Genomic DNA, 16,758 nt, shown 5'->3' with positions numbered 1-16,758 from the left:
TGGTTGCTCACCCTTTGCCTTGAGAATGTTCTGCAGCTGCTCAGAGACACCCTTGACCTTAGCACCCAGGAGATGACATATTATCCTTAAGTATCATTCATGGCCAAAAATCTCCTGTATGTCCCTGTAACTATCGAGTCTCCTAACAGTGCAGCTCTCCTTGTCTCCGCCCTCCTTTACTGTGCATTAGAACCCGTTGTTGTGTCACAGACTTGGTTGCTGCTGCTGCTGTTCTCCGAAAGGCCATCCCCCAATGGTATCCAAAACTATATACTTGTTAGTGAGGGGAATCTTGCACACTAAGATATCTTTATTAGTCACATGTACATGGAAACACACAGTGAAATGCATCTTTTATGTAGAGTGTTCTGGGGGCAGCCCGCAAGTGTCGCCACGCTTCCGGCGCCGACATAGCATGCTCACAACTTCCTAACCCATACGTCTTTGGAATGTGGGAGGAAACCAGAGCACCCGGAGGAAACCCACACAGACACGGGGAGAACGTACAAACTCCTTACAGACAGTGGCCAGAATTGAACCCGGGCAATAGCGTTATGCTAACCACTACACTACCTGGCACCGTAATAGCGTTACACTAACCGCTACACTACCGTGCCTGCTTATTCCCTCTACCTTTTCTAATTGTCACCCAACTACCTGCTGCCTGCACATTGGGTGTGAGAACCTCACTCAGCTCCTTCTAAACCTTCTCACTTGGATCTGCTCAATGGGACTATTGGGACCAAAGAGCAGTTAGGCCTACCAAAAAGTAGTCATGTGAGAGAGAGGATCAGATTAACTTGCTTAGGAAGACATCCTTGTTTCTGTGTTCAAATCCTCTTGCCATGAAGGCTGACATACCATTTAGAGACAGGAGAGATTGCAGATGCCAGAATCTAGAGCAACCGCAGGGATTGGTTCTGGGACCTCTACTTTTTGTGATATTTATAGATGACTTAGATGAGGGGGTGGAAGGCTGGGTTAGTAAGTTTGTGGACGACACTAAGGTCGGCGGTGTTGTGGATAGTGTGGAGGGCTGTTGGAACTTACAGAGGGATATTGATAGGATGCAGAGCTGGGCTGACAAGTGGCAGATGGAGTTCAATCCGGAGAAGTGTGAGGTGGTACACTTTGGAAGGACAAACTTCAGGGCAGAGTACAGGGTAAATGGCAAGGTACTTGGCTGTGTAGAGGAGCAGAGGGATCTGGGGGTTTATATTCACAGTTCACTGAAAAAGTTGCCTCACAGGTGGATAGAGCAGTTAAGAAGGACTATGGGATGTTAGCTTTCATAAATCGTGGGATTGAGTTTAAGAGCTGCAAAGTGATGATGCAGCTTTACAAAACTCTAGTTAGACCACACTTAAGAGTACTGTGTTCAGTTTTGGTCGCCGCATTATAGGAAGGATGTGGAGGCGTTGGAGAGGGTGCAGAGGAGATTTACCAGGATGCTGCCTGGATTAGAGTGTATGGAACATGAGCAAAGGCTTAAGGTGCTAGGGCTTTATTCACTGGAAAGGAGGAGGATGAGAGGAGACATGATAGAGGTATACAAAATATTGAGAGGAATAGATAGACAGCCAGTGCCTCCTTCCCAGGGCACCAATGCTCAAGACGAGAGGGCATGGCTTTAAGGTTATGGGTGGGAGGTTCAGGGGAGATGTCAGGGGGAGGTTTTTCACCCAGAGTGGTTGGTGCATGGAATGCACTGCCTGGGGTGGTGATGGAGGCAGATACATTGGACAGGTTCAAGAGTTTGTTGGATAGGCACATGGAGGAATGTGAGATAGAGGGATATGTGGGAGGAAAGGGTTAGATAGTGTGAGGGTGGTTTGATGGAAGGCACAACATGGTGGGCCGAAGGGTCTGTTTTGTGCTGTATGGTTCTATGGTAACACAAAAGGTGCTGGAGGAACTCAGCGGGTCAGGCTGCATCTATGGAGGGAAATGGATGGTCAATGTTTCAGGTCGAGACTTCTCTCGACCCAAAAACGTCAACTGACATACCATAACCGCTTGTTGCACCTGTCTGTTTTCAGTGACTGGTGAACAGAGACACCCAGCCCTCCTGTTGCACATTAACATTTCCCAATCTACCACCATTTAAAATATAGAGACACAAGAGACTGCAGATGCTGGAACCTGGGGCAACACATAAGATGCCGGAGGAATGCTATCTGACCGCTGACTTCCTCCAGCAACGTGTTTGTTGCACCATTTAAAATACACTTTACATTTCTGTTCTTCCTACCGAAGACATTTATCTACGTTATACTGCTTCATATTTACTCACTTACTCAACTTGTCTAAATCACCTTGAGGGTCACTGTTAATACTTGAGGATCGCTGTTAATACAAACAGAGAGCCTGAATGACCCGATGCCTTTCCCCGCCACATTCGCCGGCCGAGCCGCAGAGCTGCTCCGCCGGGTTGTCCGTTGATGGACGCCCGCGTTCCCTTGGAAGGGGCGGCGCCAGACTGAGGAAGTCTCGCGATATGGATGGTGTGATTTGCGCTCCCGTGAGCCCTCGCTCCCTCTTTCCCCTTTGGCGGTCGACGGTGAGTGTCTGTTGGTTCCCGGGCGCTGGAGCGGGGGCACAATCCGCTGCTAATTCCCGCCATCCGAAGTTGAGGCGTTCCGATTGTACTTAAATATGACTTTCCGTTTAATAAAGAACCTCATCTGCCCTGTATTATTGATCGAGTCGGGTTTAATTTTTACGATGAAGATGGTAAAAATTTCCAGGGCCTGGTGTACAACAAAATGGCTGGCTGGGTGGTTGGAGGGAGTCGCCCTGCAGAGCGTACAGTTAGTGTGGCGCTGGTGTACCCCAAAGGTACACGTTAGTGTGGCGCTGGTGTACCCCTAATGTACACGTTGGTGTACCGCGAATGTATTCGTCTGCACGGTGTCTTGTGGTCTCCGTCGGCCGAGGCTGCCTGCATTGAGCCATCACCGTGGAATTGCCTCGAAGCCGCGCCAGAATTGGTGGTCTAGTTTTACGATCACGGGTAGAATGGAAGATCTGTGGTTTGGTCCGAATGAATTGAGGGATTTGGTTCTTAACGCGCTCTATATCATGTTGCAGATAGGGGAGGGGACGTTGGCGATCTTCTCCGAAATCTGCTCTTAACAGAATGGATTTTAGGAAACTGGCTTTTCCAGCATGTGGTTGCAATGATGACAATCTTAGGACACCTTTGGAATAACCGTGAAAAGAATTCATGTCTGAGCTTCCGTCTGTGGGACTTTGGTTTTTAAAAATGACATTTTTTTGCTCCGACCCAGTTTGGCTTTTGAAACTCAACACCACCAGTAAGGAGTTCAATGTGGTGAAATTGAAGTTTATTAGTCATTTGGTTTTTAAAAACTTGGCATTATCATTGGTTAACTAATATCTAATAATTTAATTTGACTTTCAGTTCTCTGAAAATGGTTCGGTACTCATTAGATCCAGAGAATCCCACCAAATGTAAGTAATTTATCTTTTAAGCTTTAACATGGTTTGAGAATACCAGTGCAGCTGGTTTACCTACTGTTGTATCTTCTACAGCATGCAAGGCAAGGGGTTCCAACTTGAGAGTACACTTTAAGGTAAGTGTTTTGAGTTGACCATTAGTCCAAGTAAAATTGTTACATAGTTTTGAAAGCACGTGCGAGATTGACCTTTGGGTCATTTTCATCTAACGTAAACCAAAACATTCCTCCTGGTGGTTGTGTCATGTGTAATGCTTTGCAGTATACAGCCAAATACCTTAGCTGGGAGCTGATCTTAGGGTGGGTATTGTTTTGTATTAGCGATCCAATTGAATTCTCATGAATAAGTTGTATAACTGAATTAGAAAAAAAACACTGAATTTGTGGACTTGCATCAAAAGATGACCACTTAACAAATGAATTGTTTTTTGTGTACTTTGGCAGACCCAAATATCCTGCCAGACATTGTGGGCCAAAGAGTCTGTCTCTGCGCTGTGATGTTCTAGACCTTGCCAATGTTGAGGTTTTTGTCTTATACCTTCAAAATGCCTGTCTTCCCTGCACCTGTTGTCCCTTTAGATGGATTTTAATTTTGTATGAGTTATTATTCCTTGCCGTGACCACTTTGAAATGAATACTAGTTCCTACATCTAATTTGTAGGCATTATTCATGATCAAGTGCTACCTGCATCTTTACCAAGTAAGACTTTTGAGATGGAGTGGCAATTACAAATAGCCTCTGCTGTGAAGAGTGTAGTAACTTTCTAATGACTTTTACTGTTCCTTTGGAATGGATTGGTTTTAATTGTAATGCAATTGCCTGTCGGGGCTGCTGATAGCATGCAAATAGAAGAGTCTCCTGAATGAGATTCTGTAGCAGAACTGTCATTTATGTTGTGGGAAGCAAGGGAAGAAATTGCTGGACACCAGCAGAGATTTTCGTATCTATCTTAGCCACTGGTGAGGTACCAGAACCATTATTTTAAGAAGGGCAGCAAAGAGGAGCCAGGGAACTATAGCCTGGTGAGCTTATCATTAATGCTGAGTAAATTACTGGAGGAGATTCTGAGAGACAGGAGCTACCTGTATTTAGAAAGGCACAGACTGATTAAGGATAGTCAGCATGGCCCTTGTACATGGGAAATTGCAATTCATGAACTTAATTGAGTTTTTTTAAAGAGGTGACCATGAGGATTGAGGAGGGCATGGCAGTAGATGTTGCCTATGTGGGCGTTGGCAAGGTTTTTGATGAGGTTCTGCGTGGTAGACTGGTTCGAAAGATGAGATTACATGGGATCCAGAATGGGCTAGTCAGTTGGATACAAAATTGGCATGGTGGAAGAAGTCAGCAGGTGGTAGTGGGGGTGGGGGGTCATTTTCCAGATTGGGGGCCTGTGGCCAATGATGTGCCACAGGGATTGGTGCTGAGTTGTCATGTACGTGAACAATGTGGATGAGGGTGTAGGTGGTATGATTAGTAAGTTTGTGGATGACACCAAAGTTGGTGTTTGCGATGATGAAGATGGTGATCTAAGGTTACAACAGGGTCTAGGTCAACTGGGAAAACGAGCAAAGGAACTGTAGATAGAATTTTAACTTGGACAAGCGTGAAGTGATCCATTTTGGGAAGGTAAATCAAGGTGACTTGCTGGTGAATGGCGGAGCCCTAGAGAGCACTGTGGAACAGGTTCAAGTGCACATTTCCCTGAAGGTGACAAAATGAGTAAACAAGATGGCAAAGAAGCTGTGCGGCATGCTTGCCTTCATCAACCATGGCACTGAATACAACTGGGGCACAGTTACAGCTGTATGGGATGTCAGGTGCAGTTCTGGCTGCAATATTATAAGAAGAATGCGATTAAGCTAGAGAAGGTGCAGAAAACATTCACAAGGATGTTGCTGGGACTGAAAGGCTTGAGTTATAAGGAGAGACTGGATAGGCTGGCATTGTTTTCCCTGGAGTGAGGGCAGCTGATGGGGGACCTTATAAAAGTTTACAAGATCGTGAGGGGCATAGTTTTAAGGTGAGAAGGGAGAGATTTGAAGGAGACCTGAGGGGCAAGTTTTCCCCCCCACACGAGGGTGGTGAGTATATGGACCAAGCTGCCAGTGCAAGTGGTAGAGGTGGGTACAGTTACAACATTTTAAGACATTTGGACAGGTTTGGATAGGAAAGATGTAGTGTGATATGGGCCAAATGCAGGCAAATGGAACAAGGTCAGCAAGTACCCTTGATTGGCATGGAACATTTGGGCCAAAGGGCCTGTTTCTGTGCCCTATAACTCCATGGCTACGAGAACTGGTGCTTGTGAAGTTGCATTGCGTGTCATACAAAGGCATTGGAGGAAGGAGTTGGGTTTTGGACCATTGTTTATCTGATGAAGTTGAACCATTGATCAAGGAAATTACCTTGTCTTATCTGAAGAATGTGGTTACTGTGATGACCATCTTAGGACACCTTTGGAATGACTGTGAAAAAAATAAGAGTATTCTGAGTGACCACATTAACATTGGCAGTATGGCAGAAGCAGTAGTTGTAGCTTGACTGATATAACTGAAGATATTCTGGTCCTAGAATACTCGTGAGACTGCTCAGACCATCAAAGGCATGCACATTCGTAAGGCAACGAAGTTCCTGAAGGATGTTATAATCAAGAGACAGTGTGTCCCTTTCCGGCGCTACAATGGAGGAGTTGGCAGGTGTGCTCAAGTGAGTTTAAAACAGTGAATGGCATATGTAAATTTACTTGAAATCTTACAGTAATCTCTGTAGTATTTCTTAAATGTAAATATTCCAAATCACTTGTATCATTTGCAAATCTTGTAGATTTTGTGCTTGTAAGCCAGCATTTTGTACAGTGTAGATATGCTTGATTGAATTCTGGGATGAGGGGAATTGTCTTATGCTTCCCAAACTGATTCACATCAGCTGATGGGTTGTAATCTGCAGGCTGCATTTGGCCTGCTGTGTGCTTTAAATTGTCAGTTATTGACTTTGAGTTAATTCCTTGGTGCCTTACTTGCTGGATTTTTTGTTTTCTCAAAATGTGGTGGCAATGATGACCATCTTAGGACACCTTTGGAATAATAATGAAAACAATGTTACTCTACTGAGCTTCCACATTTTGGGAGGATGTAAATGAAAAAAATATTTTTAATTGATGGTTCATTGATTGCTTGATCAAAGATCTTTTTCAGAGTTGATTTAAATTTTAAAAGTACCAAGTCTGGCAACTTCCAAAGATAAACATGTTCCCTATTTCATGATTCTGTTAAATATTTGATTTAAGCTATGACTAGCACTAAATAATAGCTGGCGATAACTTGTGACTGCCACAAAAACATAATTCTATTTACCTTAGTTATTTATGTGAAGCTATTGTTTTGTTACATAGGCTAAGGCCTGGGGCTGGACACAAGGTCGTTGGCCTAAAAAGAGTGCGGAGTTCCTTCTGCATATGCTGAAGAATGCAGAAAGCAACGCTGAACTAAAGGTAGGTGTTGTTGGTCAATGAATGCTCACTTTTAAAACTATTTAGTCTTTTGGACTTCAGTGGAATCAGTTGAGAACTTGGGGGTATTCTAGGTTAATGGGATGAAGATTGTACTGATGAATGTGTGAATAGAGATTACACCAGCAGGGTGGAAAAGTAAAGGCATAATTGGGTGATGTGGAAGACTATTTTGGTTTTTAAGTGGAAATTATGTGGATGTTTGTGTATTAGTAAGATAACTGTACACTTATCCATGAGTATCTTGTGTGCAGATGTTATAGCTCTAAGCAGAAGATGCTGTTTCCTGTATTGTACAAGTTAAAGATTACGGTATTGGTGAGGTAATTTACACTGCAGTACTCAACTGGTTGTTCAAAAATGCTTCCAAGTTTCTGCTTTTTATCATCTACCTATCCTCCTTGACTGGTGATGTTGACCAGTTTTTTTTTCCCCTTTGGCTCTGCGTATTGTTTTGAAACTTATGATATTTTCCTGTGTTAGCTGTTTGAGAAGGATTTTTATGGGTCACATGTCAGGGCTCCTAGGCTGTAGCTGTTATTAAAATACTCAAGTTGGATTGCAAGGTTATGTTGATCTGGTGTAGAACCCGAAGAACATATAACATTAAAATGTGGTTGCAATGATGACTATCTTAGGACACCTTTAGATTATACATGAAACAATGTAAAGCGATAGATTCTGAGCAACCACGTTTGTACTGTTTCCCTGTTTATAATCAGCATTCATAGTTTTGTCAGAGGTCAATTTAAAACAGAGTTGTTATTCATGAGTTATAGCTGACACTTTTTAGTAGCGGAATAATCACTTAAAACTAGCATCAAAAGGTTTTAAACCTCTGGTGATGGATGCTGCAGCTAAGCTTATGCATTTCTCATTATTATGGTGCTGATCAAATGTACTCTTATTTTAAATGTGATCAGGGCCCTTATGTGATTGCAGGAGCAATGGCAGTGTTTTGTTGATCTTGGTCAACCATGTAGCTGGACTGCTTGTTGTAGTTTCAGAACTTTGGAGAAACAGTTATATTTTAGCTATGGCAAGGAGAAACTTCATAGTTTTCTGCAATGAGACGTGCAGTAATAAGAAAGTGTCTCTTTTTAAGAATGAATGACCAAACTAGAGACCTGTGTCAAGAATAAAAATTCTAAGCTTGTGTTATAAGCTTTAATCAATTTTCATATTGAATTTGCCAGTACTTGGAAAAGAAACTACTTTCTAGAGTTTTAAACGTCTGGTTTCATTGAAATGTATCAGCCATAATAAAAATCAAATCACTTTTAGGCTTTGATTTGCCTGCCTGCCTGATTTGACTTGTTTTGGCTCTTTTTTTAAAAAAAAGCTTCATATCTGCTATCAATGTTGTCGTTTAAACACACTTGCACATCTTTATTGTTTGTGAATAAATATATATTCACATATTTTCTCCAAGGCTCAAATTGAACCAATATTTATGAAATGCTAGTTAATCATGCATAGAGATCCTTTCTTTGTTCCTTCTGTACCTGTTAATAGATTTGGACTTGAATTATGTCTTTCCTGTAATTGGGGATTTATGGAAGTAAGTGTAATGTATTGCAAGCAGTTGATTAGTTTCCACTCCCTGTTGGTGGAATTGTAGGCTATAGGTGTTGGTTTAAAATAATTACAACTTTTTTTAAAAGGGTTTGGATGTGGATTCCCTCGTGATTGAGCACATTCAAGTGAACAAGGCTCCTAAGATGCGCCGGCGGACTTATCGTGCCCATGGTCGTATCAACCCATACATGAGTTCCCCTTGCCACATAGAGATGATCCTCACTGAAAAGGAGCAAATTGTTCCAAAACCAGAGGAGGAAGTTGTTCAGAAGAAAAAGGTGATTTTATTGCTTCTGCTACACTAGTTCAATGTACAGAGTAATTGGAATTTTGTTCTTTTGCTCAAATTTAAATTTTACCTACAAGCCTTTAGAGTAGTTTAAGTGTATTTAAAATTATTAATCAGTAATTACAACATTAATCAGTAATCAGTAATTACAACATTACAAGTAATGTGTGTATTTCTAATAGACAATTTAAGTAGAATTTTCTGCTGTGGGACTAAATTTAAGGCCCTTTTGCATTACCACCATTCTTTGGAATAACTACTGAGTCCTTGTGCTGGGTCATTTAATTAGCATTTACTTCAGCTTTATGAACTATGTAACACTTGGATAATGTGCCACTTGTTCTTTTATAGGTTTCCCAGAAGAAGCTGAAGAAACAAAAACTCATGGCACGGGATTAGATTTTACTAATTCTGCAGCAACGTCTGTATATATAATAAAACTGTTGGAACTACTGAGTGTTTGTGCATTCATCTTATTTCAGCCTACTGAAGAAGTACAGATTTAGTGTTTCTGAACTTCTCATTTTAGTTCTAGTTACAGGTACCTGTCTTTTTCTCATTCTACATATAATCTAATTTAATATTTCTTTCTCTGTAGCTTCCAGTCCTGCACCCTTTACAACAACTGAGTCTTACTGTAAAGAGTGAAGATTGGGTCTAATGCTGTTGGGAGTTGGATGTTGGAGTGAGTGGTGCATAGGGATGGAGGTGGGATTGGAACTGTTTTCTTTCAGATTTTTAATACCTAAAATATTTTCATTAGGAAATGGGGATTAAGGAGAGGGAGATGTATGAATATTGTTGGGTAATTATGGGGCCTAGAAGAGATGTGGAACAGCAGTTGCTGGAGACCTGAAACGGGCTGGGGAGCTTATCTGATTGTTGAAATCTATTTAGAATTCTGAGGGCTGCAATGTACCTGTGAGGAAGCTGTGATGCTATTCCTTAAAATCGTGTTCAGTTTTGTTGGAGCTGTGTACGAAGTAGGTCAAAGAGGGGTGACCAAGTGACAAGCAACTGGAAGCTCGAAGTCATTCTAGAAGAAACCAGATCATGAGCACCAAATGTTAATAGAGCAAATTGGAAAGTATGCAAGTGTATTGCTGCTTCACCTGAAAGGACTGGTTGAGCAGTGGGGAGGTAAAAGGATGGCTGTTGCATCTCCAGGAGTTGCTTGACAATGTTATGTGAGAAGGAGAATGGTTGGTGCTGATGAAAGAGGGAAGTGGATTCAGAGGGCGTGGTTTCTGTGTGCAGAAAGGGGAAGGGAGACTATGTATGGTGGTCATAGCATGGAACCAGCCCCTTTGGTCCAGCTTGTCCATGCTGACCAAGTTGTCTACTTGAGCTAGTCCCATTTGCCTGTGTTTGGCCCATATCCCTCAAAACCTTTCCTATCCCTGTACCTCTCTAAATGTCTTAAATGTAATTGTACCTGTCTCTACCACTTTTTCTGGCAGCTTGTTCCATATACCCAACACCCCTGTGTGGAAAAAGTTGCCCCTTGGATACCTTTTAAATTTTTCCCCTTTCACCTTAGATCTATGCCCTCTGGACTCCCCTAAGACTTGACCATTCACCTTATTGATGCCCCTCAACCTCCTATGCTCCAGTGGAAAAAGTTCCAGCCTATCCAGTCTCTCCTTGTAACTGAAGCCCTCCAGTCCTGATAGCATCCTCGTGAATTATTTCTGCATCCCTTCCAACTTGATGACTTCCTTCCTATACCCAGGCAGCCAAAATTGCACAGTATTCCCAAGTGTGGTCTCATCTATGTCTTGTATAGTTATAGCATGACATCAGAACTCTTGTACTCAATGCTACGGCCAATGAAGGCAAACATGCAAATGCTGCCTTCACCACCCTGTCTACTTGTGTAAGTCCTGCCCCGGTTTAATTTACCAAAGTGCAACACATCACACTTTATAAGAGTTAAATTCCATTTGCCGTTCTCTGGCCAACTTCCCAAGTTGGTCTAGATACCCTTGTAAAGTTCTTCACTGTCCAGTGCACTACCAAAGTCAAGTTAATTGTCATTTGCACAAATACATGTATGAACAGGTGCAATGAAAAACTTAATTGCAGCAGCAGTGCAGGAACGTAGCACCAATTTTAGTGTTGTCTACAAATTTACTGTGTAGACATAAAAGTTTGCTGATGACATCACTTGGATGAATCACAGGTGGTGATGAGTTAGTGTACAGAAGTGAAATACGACCCCAGGTTGAGAGGTGCCTCAACAACAACCTCGCACCCAATGTCAGTAAAACTTAAATAACTGATAGTTGACCTCAGGAAGGGGAAGGAGGACAAGCATATGCCAGTCCATGTTGGTGGATTGGCAGTGAAGAGAATAGCTTTAACTTCCTGGGTATGAACAGATTGGGTGAGCTATTCTGGACCTAACACATAGACGCAATCACAAGGAAGGCGAGCCTGTGTCTATTTTAGAAGTTTAAGGAGGTTCAGCATGTCACTGAACACTTTAACAAATTTCTACAGATGTCCTGACTGGTTGCATCGGGGACTGGTATGGCAATTGGAATATGCAGGAATGTAAGAAGCTGCAGAGAATAGTGGATTCAATCCAATATATCGCTGGTATATACCTCCCCACCATGGGCAGTATCTACATGAAGTGCTGCCTCTAGAAGTCAGAGTTAAGTTTATTGTCATATGCATAAATACATCTATGCACAGGTGCAATAGAAAACTTATTTGCAGCAGCATCCTTAAGGATGAGATCAGAGCGATAGAGATGATATAAAATCTAAGGAGCAGAATGTTGAGTCCATCTGGGTAGAGATCAGGAATAGTAAAGGGGAAAAAGAATCACTGGAGGAGTTGTGTATAGGCCACCAAATAATAGTATTACAGTGGCACAGGCAAACCAAGAAATACCTGATGCATGTAAGAATGGAACGGCAGTTGTCATGGGGGACTTCAACTTCCACATAGATTGGGCATATCAAGTTGGTCGAGGCAGTCTTAAGGAGGACTTCATAGAATGCATCTGTGATAGCTTTCTTGAACAGCATGTTAGTGAACCTGCTGGGGAAAATGCCATCTTGGATCTGGTCCTGTGCAATGAGGCAGTTAAAATTAATGATCTTGTAGTTAGGAATTCTCTTGGAAAGAGTGATCACAGTATGATTGCATTTCTCATACAAATGGAGGGTGCAATAGTTCGATTTAAAACCAGTCTATTATGTCTAAACAAGGAAGACTACAATGGGATGAGGGAGGAGTTGGCTAGCATAGACCAGGAACACAGGCTATATGGTGCGACAGTCGAGGAACAGTGGATGACTTCCAAAGAGATTTTTCACGGTGCTCAACAAAAGTATATTCCAGTTAAAATCAAGGACAGTAAAGGTGGGGAAAGCCAGCCTTGGGTAACTTAGGAAATAAAAGAAGGCATCAAGCTAAAAGCTCATGTCACCAAGAGTAGTGGGGAAACTGGAAGATTGGGAAAACTTTAAAAAGCAACAAAGAAGCACTAAACTAGCAATAAGGAAAGGGAAGATAAATTATGAAAGTAAACTAGCACAAAATATAAAAGTAGAGAGTAAAAGTTATAATTATATAAAGAGGAAAAGGGTGGCTAAAGTGAACGTAGGTCCCTTGGAAGATGAGAAAGGGGAATTAATATTGGGTAATGTGCAAATGGCCGAGGTCTTGAACAACTATTTTGTCAGTCTAAACGGTGGAGGACACATCTAACATGCCAAAGAGAGATGTTATGGATGCGATGGGAGGTGAGGACCTCAGTACAATTGCTGTCACTAAAGAGGTTGTGATGAGCAAACTACTGGACCTAAAGGTAGACAAGTCCCCTGGTCCTGATGGGGTGCATCCCAAGGTACTGAAAGAAATGGCGGAAGTTATAGAAGACACATTTGTGATAATTTACCAAAATTCTCTGGACTCTGGGCAGGTTCCGGTGGATTGGAAGACAGCGAATGTCTTGCCACTATTTAAAAAAGGATGTACGCAAAAGGTGGGTAACTATAGGCCAGTCAGCTTAACGTCTACAGTCAGGAAAATGCTTGAAGCTATCATTAACGAAGAAATAGCGAGACATCTGGATAGAAGTGGTTCCATCAGGCAGACACAGCATGGATTCAGGAAGGGCAGGTCCTGTTTTTTGAGGATATAATGAGTGCAGTGGTTAAAGAGGAACAGGTGGATATTGTATACTTGGATTTCCAGAAGGCGTTCCATAAGGTGCCGCAAAAAAGACTTATCCATAAGGATACGTCGAATTGGGGGTAATGTATTGGCATGGATAGAGGATTTGTTAAACAATAGAAAGCAGAGACTTGCAATAAATGGGTGTTTCTCTGGTTGGCAATCAGTGGAGAGCGGAGGGCCGCAGGGGTCGATGCTGGGCCCACAACTATTCACGATGTACTTTAACGATTTGGAAGAGGGGACCGAGTGTAGCATATCCAAGTTTGCTGATGACACGAAACTGAGTGGAAAAGCAAATAGTGCAGAGGATGCAAAGAGTCTGCAGAGAGATAGAGATAGATTAAGTGAGTGGGCAAAGGTCTGGCAGATGGTGTACAATGTTGGTAAATGCGAGGGCATCCACTTTGGCAGGAAAAATAGAAGATCAGATTATTATTTAAATGGTGAAAAACTGCAGTATGCTGTTGTGCAAGAGGGACTTGGGAGTGCTTGTGCCTGAATCGCAAAAGGTTGGTTTGCAGGTGCAACAGGTTATCAAGAAGGCAAATGGAATGTTGGCCTTCATTGCTAGAGGGATTGAATTTAAGAGCAGGGAGGTTATGCTGAAATAGTACACGGTACTGGTGAGGCTATACCTGGAGTACTGCGTGCAGTTCTGGTCTCCTTACTTGAGGAAAGATATACTGGCATTGGAGGTGGTGCAGAGCAGGTTCACCACGTTGATTCCAGAGATGAGGAGGTTAGTCTATGAAGAGAGATCGAGTCGCCTGGGAATATACTTGCTGGAATTCCGAAGAATGAGAGGGGATCTTCTTATAGAAGCATATAAAATTATGAAAGGGATAGATAAGATAGAGGCAAGAAAGTTGTTTCCACTGGTAGGTGAGACTAGAACCAGGGGACATAGCCTCAAGATTTGGGGAAATAGATTTAGGACAGAGATGAGGAGAAACTGCTTTTCCCAGAGAGTAGTGAATCTGTGGAATTCTCTGCCCAGAGAAGCAGTGGAGGCTATGTCATTAAATATATTTAAGACAGATAGATTTTTGCATAGTATGGGCATTAAGGGTTATGGGGAAAAGGCAGGTAGGTGGAGCTGAGTCCATGACCAGATCATCCATGATCTTATTGAATGGCAGAGCAGGCTCAAAGGGCCAGGTGGCCTACTCCTGCTCCTATTTCTTATGTTCTTATCACTGGCACATAGCATCATATAAGCAGCATTCACAAGAAAAACAAATTAAATATAAATTATACCTAACTTTTACAAGAAAGAACACAATTAGAACAAAAAAAATGTCCATTTTAGTGCAAAGTGATCAAAGTGGTCATGGTGCTGCTAAACTCTAGTGATTAGAGTTTTGCCAGTTGGTTCAAGAACGAAATGGGAGGTACCTGTTCTTGAATCTGGTGGTGTGGGACTTCAGGCTTCTGTACCTCCTGTCCAATGGTAACTGTGAAAAGAAGGTATGGCCCAGATGGTAGAGATCTTTGATGATAGATGTTGCCTTCTTGAGGCAGCGCCTCCTGTGGATATTACCAATGGTGGTGAGGGATGTGCCCATGATGTATTGGGCAGAGTCCACTACTCTCTGCAGCTTCTTATGTTCCTGTGCATTCGAATTGCCGTACCAGACCATGATGCAACCAGTCAGCATACTTTCAACAGTACATCTGTAGAAGTTTGTCTGAGTGTTCGGTGACAAGCTGAACCTCCTTAGCCTCCTGAGAAAGTAAAGACGCTGGTGCACTTTCCTTATGATTTGTTAAAGCTAAGGTATTTAAAGCTGCTGACTCTCTCCACCACCAATCACTGAATGTAGACTGGCACATGTTCACCTTCCTTCCCCTTCCTGAAGTCAATAATCAGCTCTTTAGTTTTGCTGACGTTGGGCGAGAGGTTATTGTTATGGCACCACTCAACCATGTGTCCTATCAACACCTATCATCAAAGATACCTACTATCCGAGCCATGCCATCTTCTTGCAGCTACCATCAGGGAGGAGGTACAGAAGCCCAAAGTCCCACACCACCAGGTTCAAGAATTTCCCTTCAATTATTTGGTTTTTGAACCAACCTGCAGAACTCTAATCACAACCTGAGTATACAAACACTATGACCATTTTGCACTACAATGTTTTGTTCTAAATCTGTTCTTTCTTGTATAATTTTGTATAATTTGTATTTATATTTTCTTGTGAATGCTGTGTATCTGATGCTATGTGCCTGTGATGCTGCTGCAAGTAAGTTTTTCATTGCGCCTGTGCATACATGTACTTGTGCATATGACAATAAACTCAACTTCAAGCTGCAGATGCTGGAATCTGGAGCCAAAAAAACTGCTGGAGGAATTCAGCAAGTCCAGCAGCATCTATGGAGGAAAAGGAATTGTCGATGTTTCGGGTCGAGACCCTGCATCAGGCTAAATATTAAATGGCAGGGCAGGCCTGAGTAGCCAAATAGCCTAATTTCTTTGTTCGACAAGTCTTTTAGGTTTATTTCAAAGGATGTTAAAGTTCATTGTGTAGTTTACATGGCACTTTAAAGTGCTGCTCATGTAGTGGACTATGGAGTTGTTAGTCAACACCACAGTTGTGGATCTATGTTAGATCATGGAACCCTATCAGGTCCATCATCTGCAGCCCTTAGTTGCCTCCACCTATCACCTCCCAGCCTCTGTCACTATTTCTATAATGTCCTCTTCTATTTGCCTATCACCCCCTCCTCATCTGGATCCCCATCGGGTAGAAGATACAGGTGCCTGAGGGCACGTACCACCAGACTTAAGGACAGCTTCTACCCCACTGTGATAAGACTATTGAACAGTTCCTTTATACACTGAAATGGACTATGATCTCACGATCTACCTTGTTGTGACCTTGCACCTTATTGCCCTGCACTTTCTCTGTAGCTGTGACACTTCACTCTGTACTGTTATTGTTTTTACCTGTACTACATCAATACTTTGTACTAACTCAATGTAACTGCACTGTGTGATGAATTGACCCGCATGATCGGTTTGTAAGACAAGCTTTTCACTGTACCTCGGTACAAGTGACAATAATAAACCAATACCAATAGCAATACCAAATCCACGTATCGCAAGCTAGCTGTTGCTCCACCCCACCCCTAACCTCCTTAGACTGGCTACCTCCCCTCTATCTTTCTGTCCAGATGAAGGGTCTCGACCCAAAACGTTAAAACCGTCCATATCCCTCCACAGTTGCTGCCTGACCCGCTGAGCTCCTTCACCAGTTTGTTTTTTTGCTCCAGATTCCAGCATCCACAGTCCCTCGCGTCTCCCTGTAAACTGAGCTCGTCTTCAATCTGCAGCTGACGCCTGGGTGAATGTAAACAGTGAGGCACAGAAACCTGGAGACGCAGGAGTCCGCGGGGTCCAGGTACAGGGCTCCTCCGGCGGGTTGTCTGGGAATACAGAACCTTGTGACACGTCCTGATGTCAGCTGACCAGGAAATCCCGCCAATCAAATTTCAACCCCACGGCCAGGTGTGCAAGCGGGTATTGGGTACAGCAGCCTCTTATGACGTCACAGAGTTATGACGTTATCTCAATGCGGGAAGCCGATCGGGACTTGCAGCCCAAGCGACCCAACCAATCAGCATCGCGGTTCAAGCCGAGGCCAGCGAGCAACCAATTGGCGACGGCTACGGAGCTCATTGGGTCATAACCAGCCACTCAAAAGCG

The 16,758-nt window shown here is 42.8% G+C and overlaps 1 protein-coding gene and 4 non-coding genes across 5 annotated transcripts; all 5 read left to right on the top strand.

The window, feature by feature from the left end:
* The first annotated feature begins 2,535 nt into the window (after positions 1-2,535).
* On the top strand, positions 2,536-9,311 carry rpl17 (ribosomal protein L17). Its single transcript, XM_052010128.1, has 7 exons — positions 2,536-2,560; positions 3,425-3,474; positions 3,556-3,596; positions 6,055-6,189; positions 6,875-6,973; positions 8,656-8,847; positions 9,210-9,311. The coding sequence occupies exons 2-7, from the start codon at positions 3,435-3,437 to the stop codon at positions 9,255-9,257; spliced, it is 555 nt and encodes a 184-aa protein (XP_051866088.1). The 5' UTR covers positions 2,536-2,560; positions 3,425-3,434; the 3' UTR covers positions 9,258-9,311.
* LOC127567587 (small nucleolar RNA SNORD58) lies at positions 3,175-3,239 on the top strand. Its single transcript, XR_007955925.1, has one exon. It is a non-coding gene; the product is annotated as a small nucleolar RNA SNORD58 (small nucleolar RNA).
* LOC127567588 (small nucleolar RNA SNORD58) lies at positions 5,912-5,979 on the top strand. The gene has a single exon (XR_007955926.1). It is a non-coding gene; the product is annotated as a small nucleolar RNA SNORD58 (small nucleolar RNA).
* Positions 6,531-6,598, top strand: LOC127567589 (small nucleolar RNA SNORD58). The gene has a single exon (XR_007955927.1). It is a non-coding gene; the product is annotated as a small nucleolar RNA SNORD58 (small nucleolar RNA).
* On the top strand, positions 7,609-7,681 carry LOC127567590 (small nucleolar RNA SNORD58). Its single transcript, XR_007955928.1, has one exon. It is a non-coding gene; the product is annotated as a small nucleolar RNA SNORD58 (small nucleolar RNA).
* Positions 9,312-16,758: the final 7,447 nt, after the last annotated feature.

The sequence above is a fragment of the Pristis pectinata genome, chromosome 2, assembly GCF_009764475.1.
Source record: "Pristis pectinata isolate sPriPec2 chromosome 2, sPriPec2.1.pri, whole genome shotgun sequence".
In the NCBI taxonomy this organism is placed as follows: domain Eukaryota; kingdom Metazoa; phylum Chordata; class Chondrichthyes; order Rhinopristiformes; family Pristidae; genus Pristis; species Pristis pectinata.
The sequence above is the reverse complement of the archived record's forward strand: the minus strand, read 5'-3'. Positions and strand labels throughout refer to the sequence as shown.

Bases quoted from the DNA above. Each gene is read 5' to 3' on its own strand.
- rpl17 (XM_052010128.1), top strand. From the start codon at position 3,435: ATGGTTCGGTACTCATTAGATCCAGAGAATCCCACCAAAT. The intron at 6,190-6,874 runs GTGAGTTTAAAA...TTTGTTACATAG, and splicing joins GAGTTGGCAGGTGTGCTCAA to GCTAAGGCCTGGGGCTGGAC. The intron at 6,974-8,655 runs GTAGGTGTTGTT...TTTTTTTAAAAG, and splicing joins AAAGCAACGCTGAACTAAAG to GGTTTGGATGTGGATTCCCT.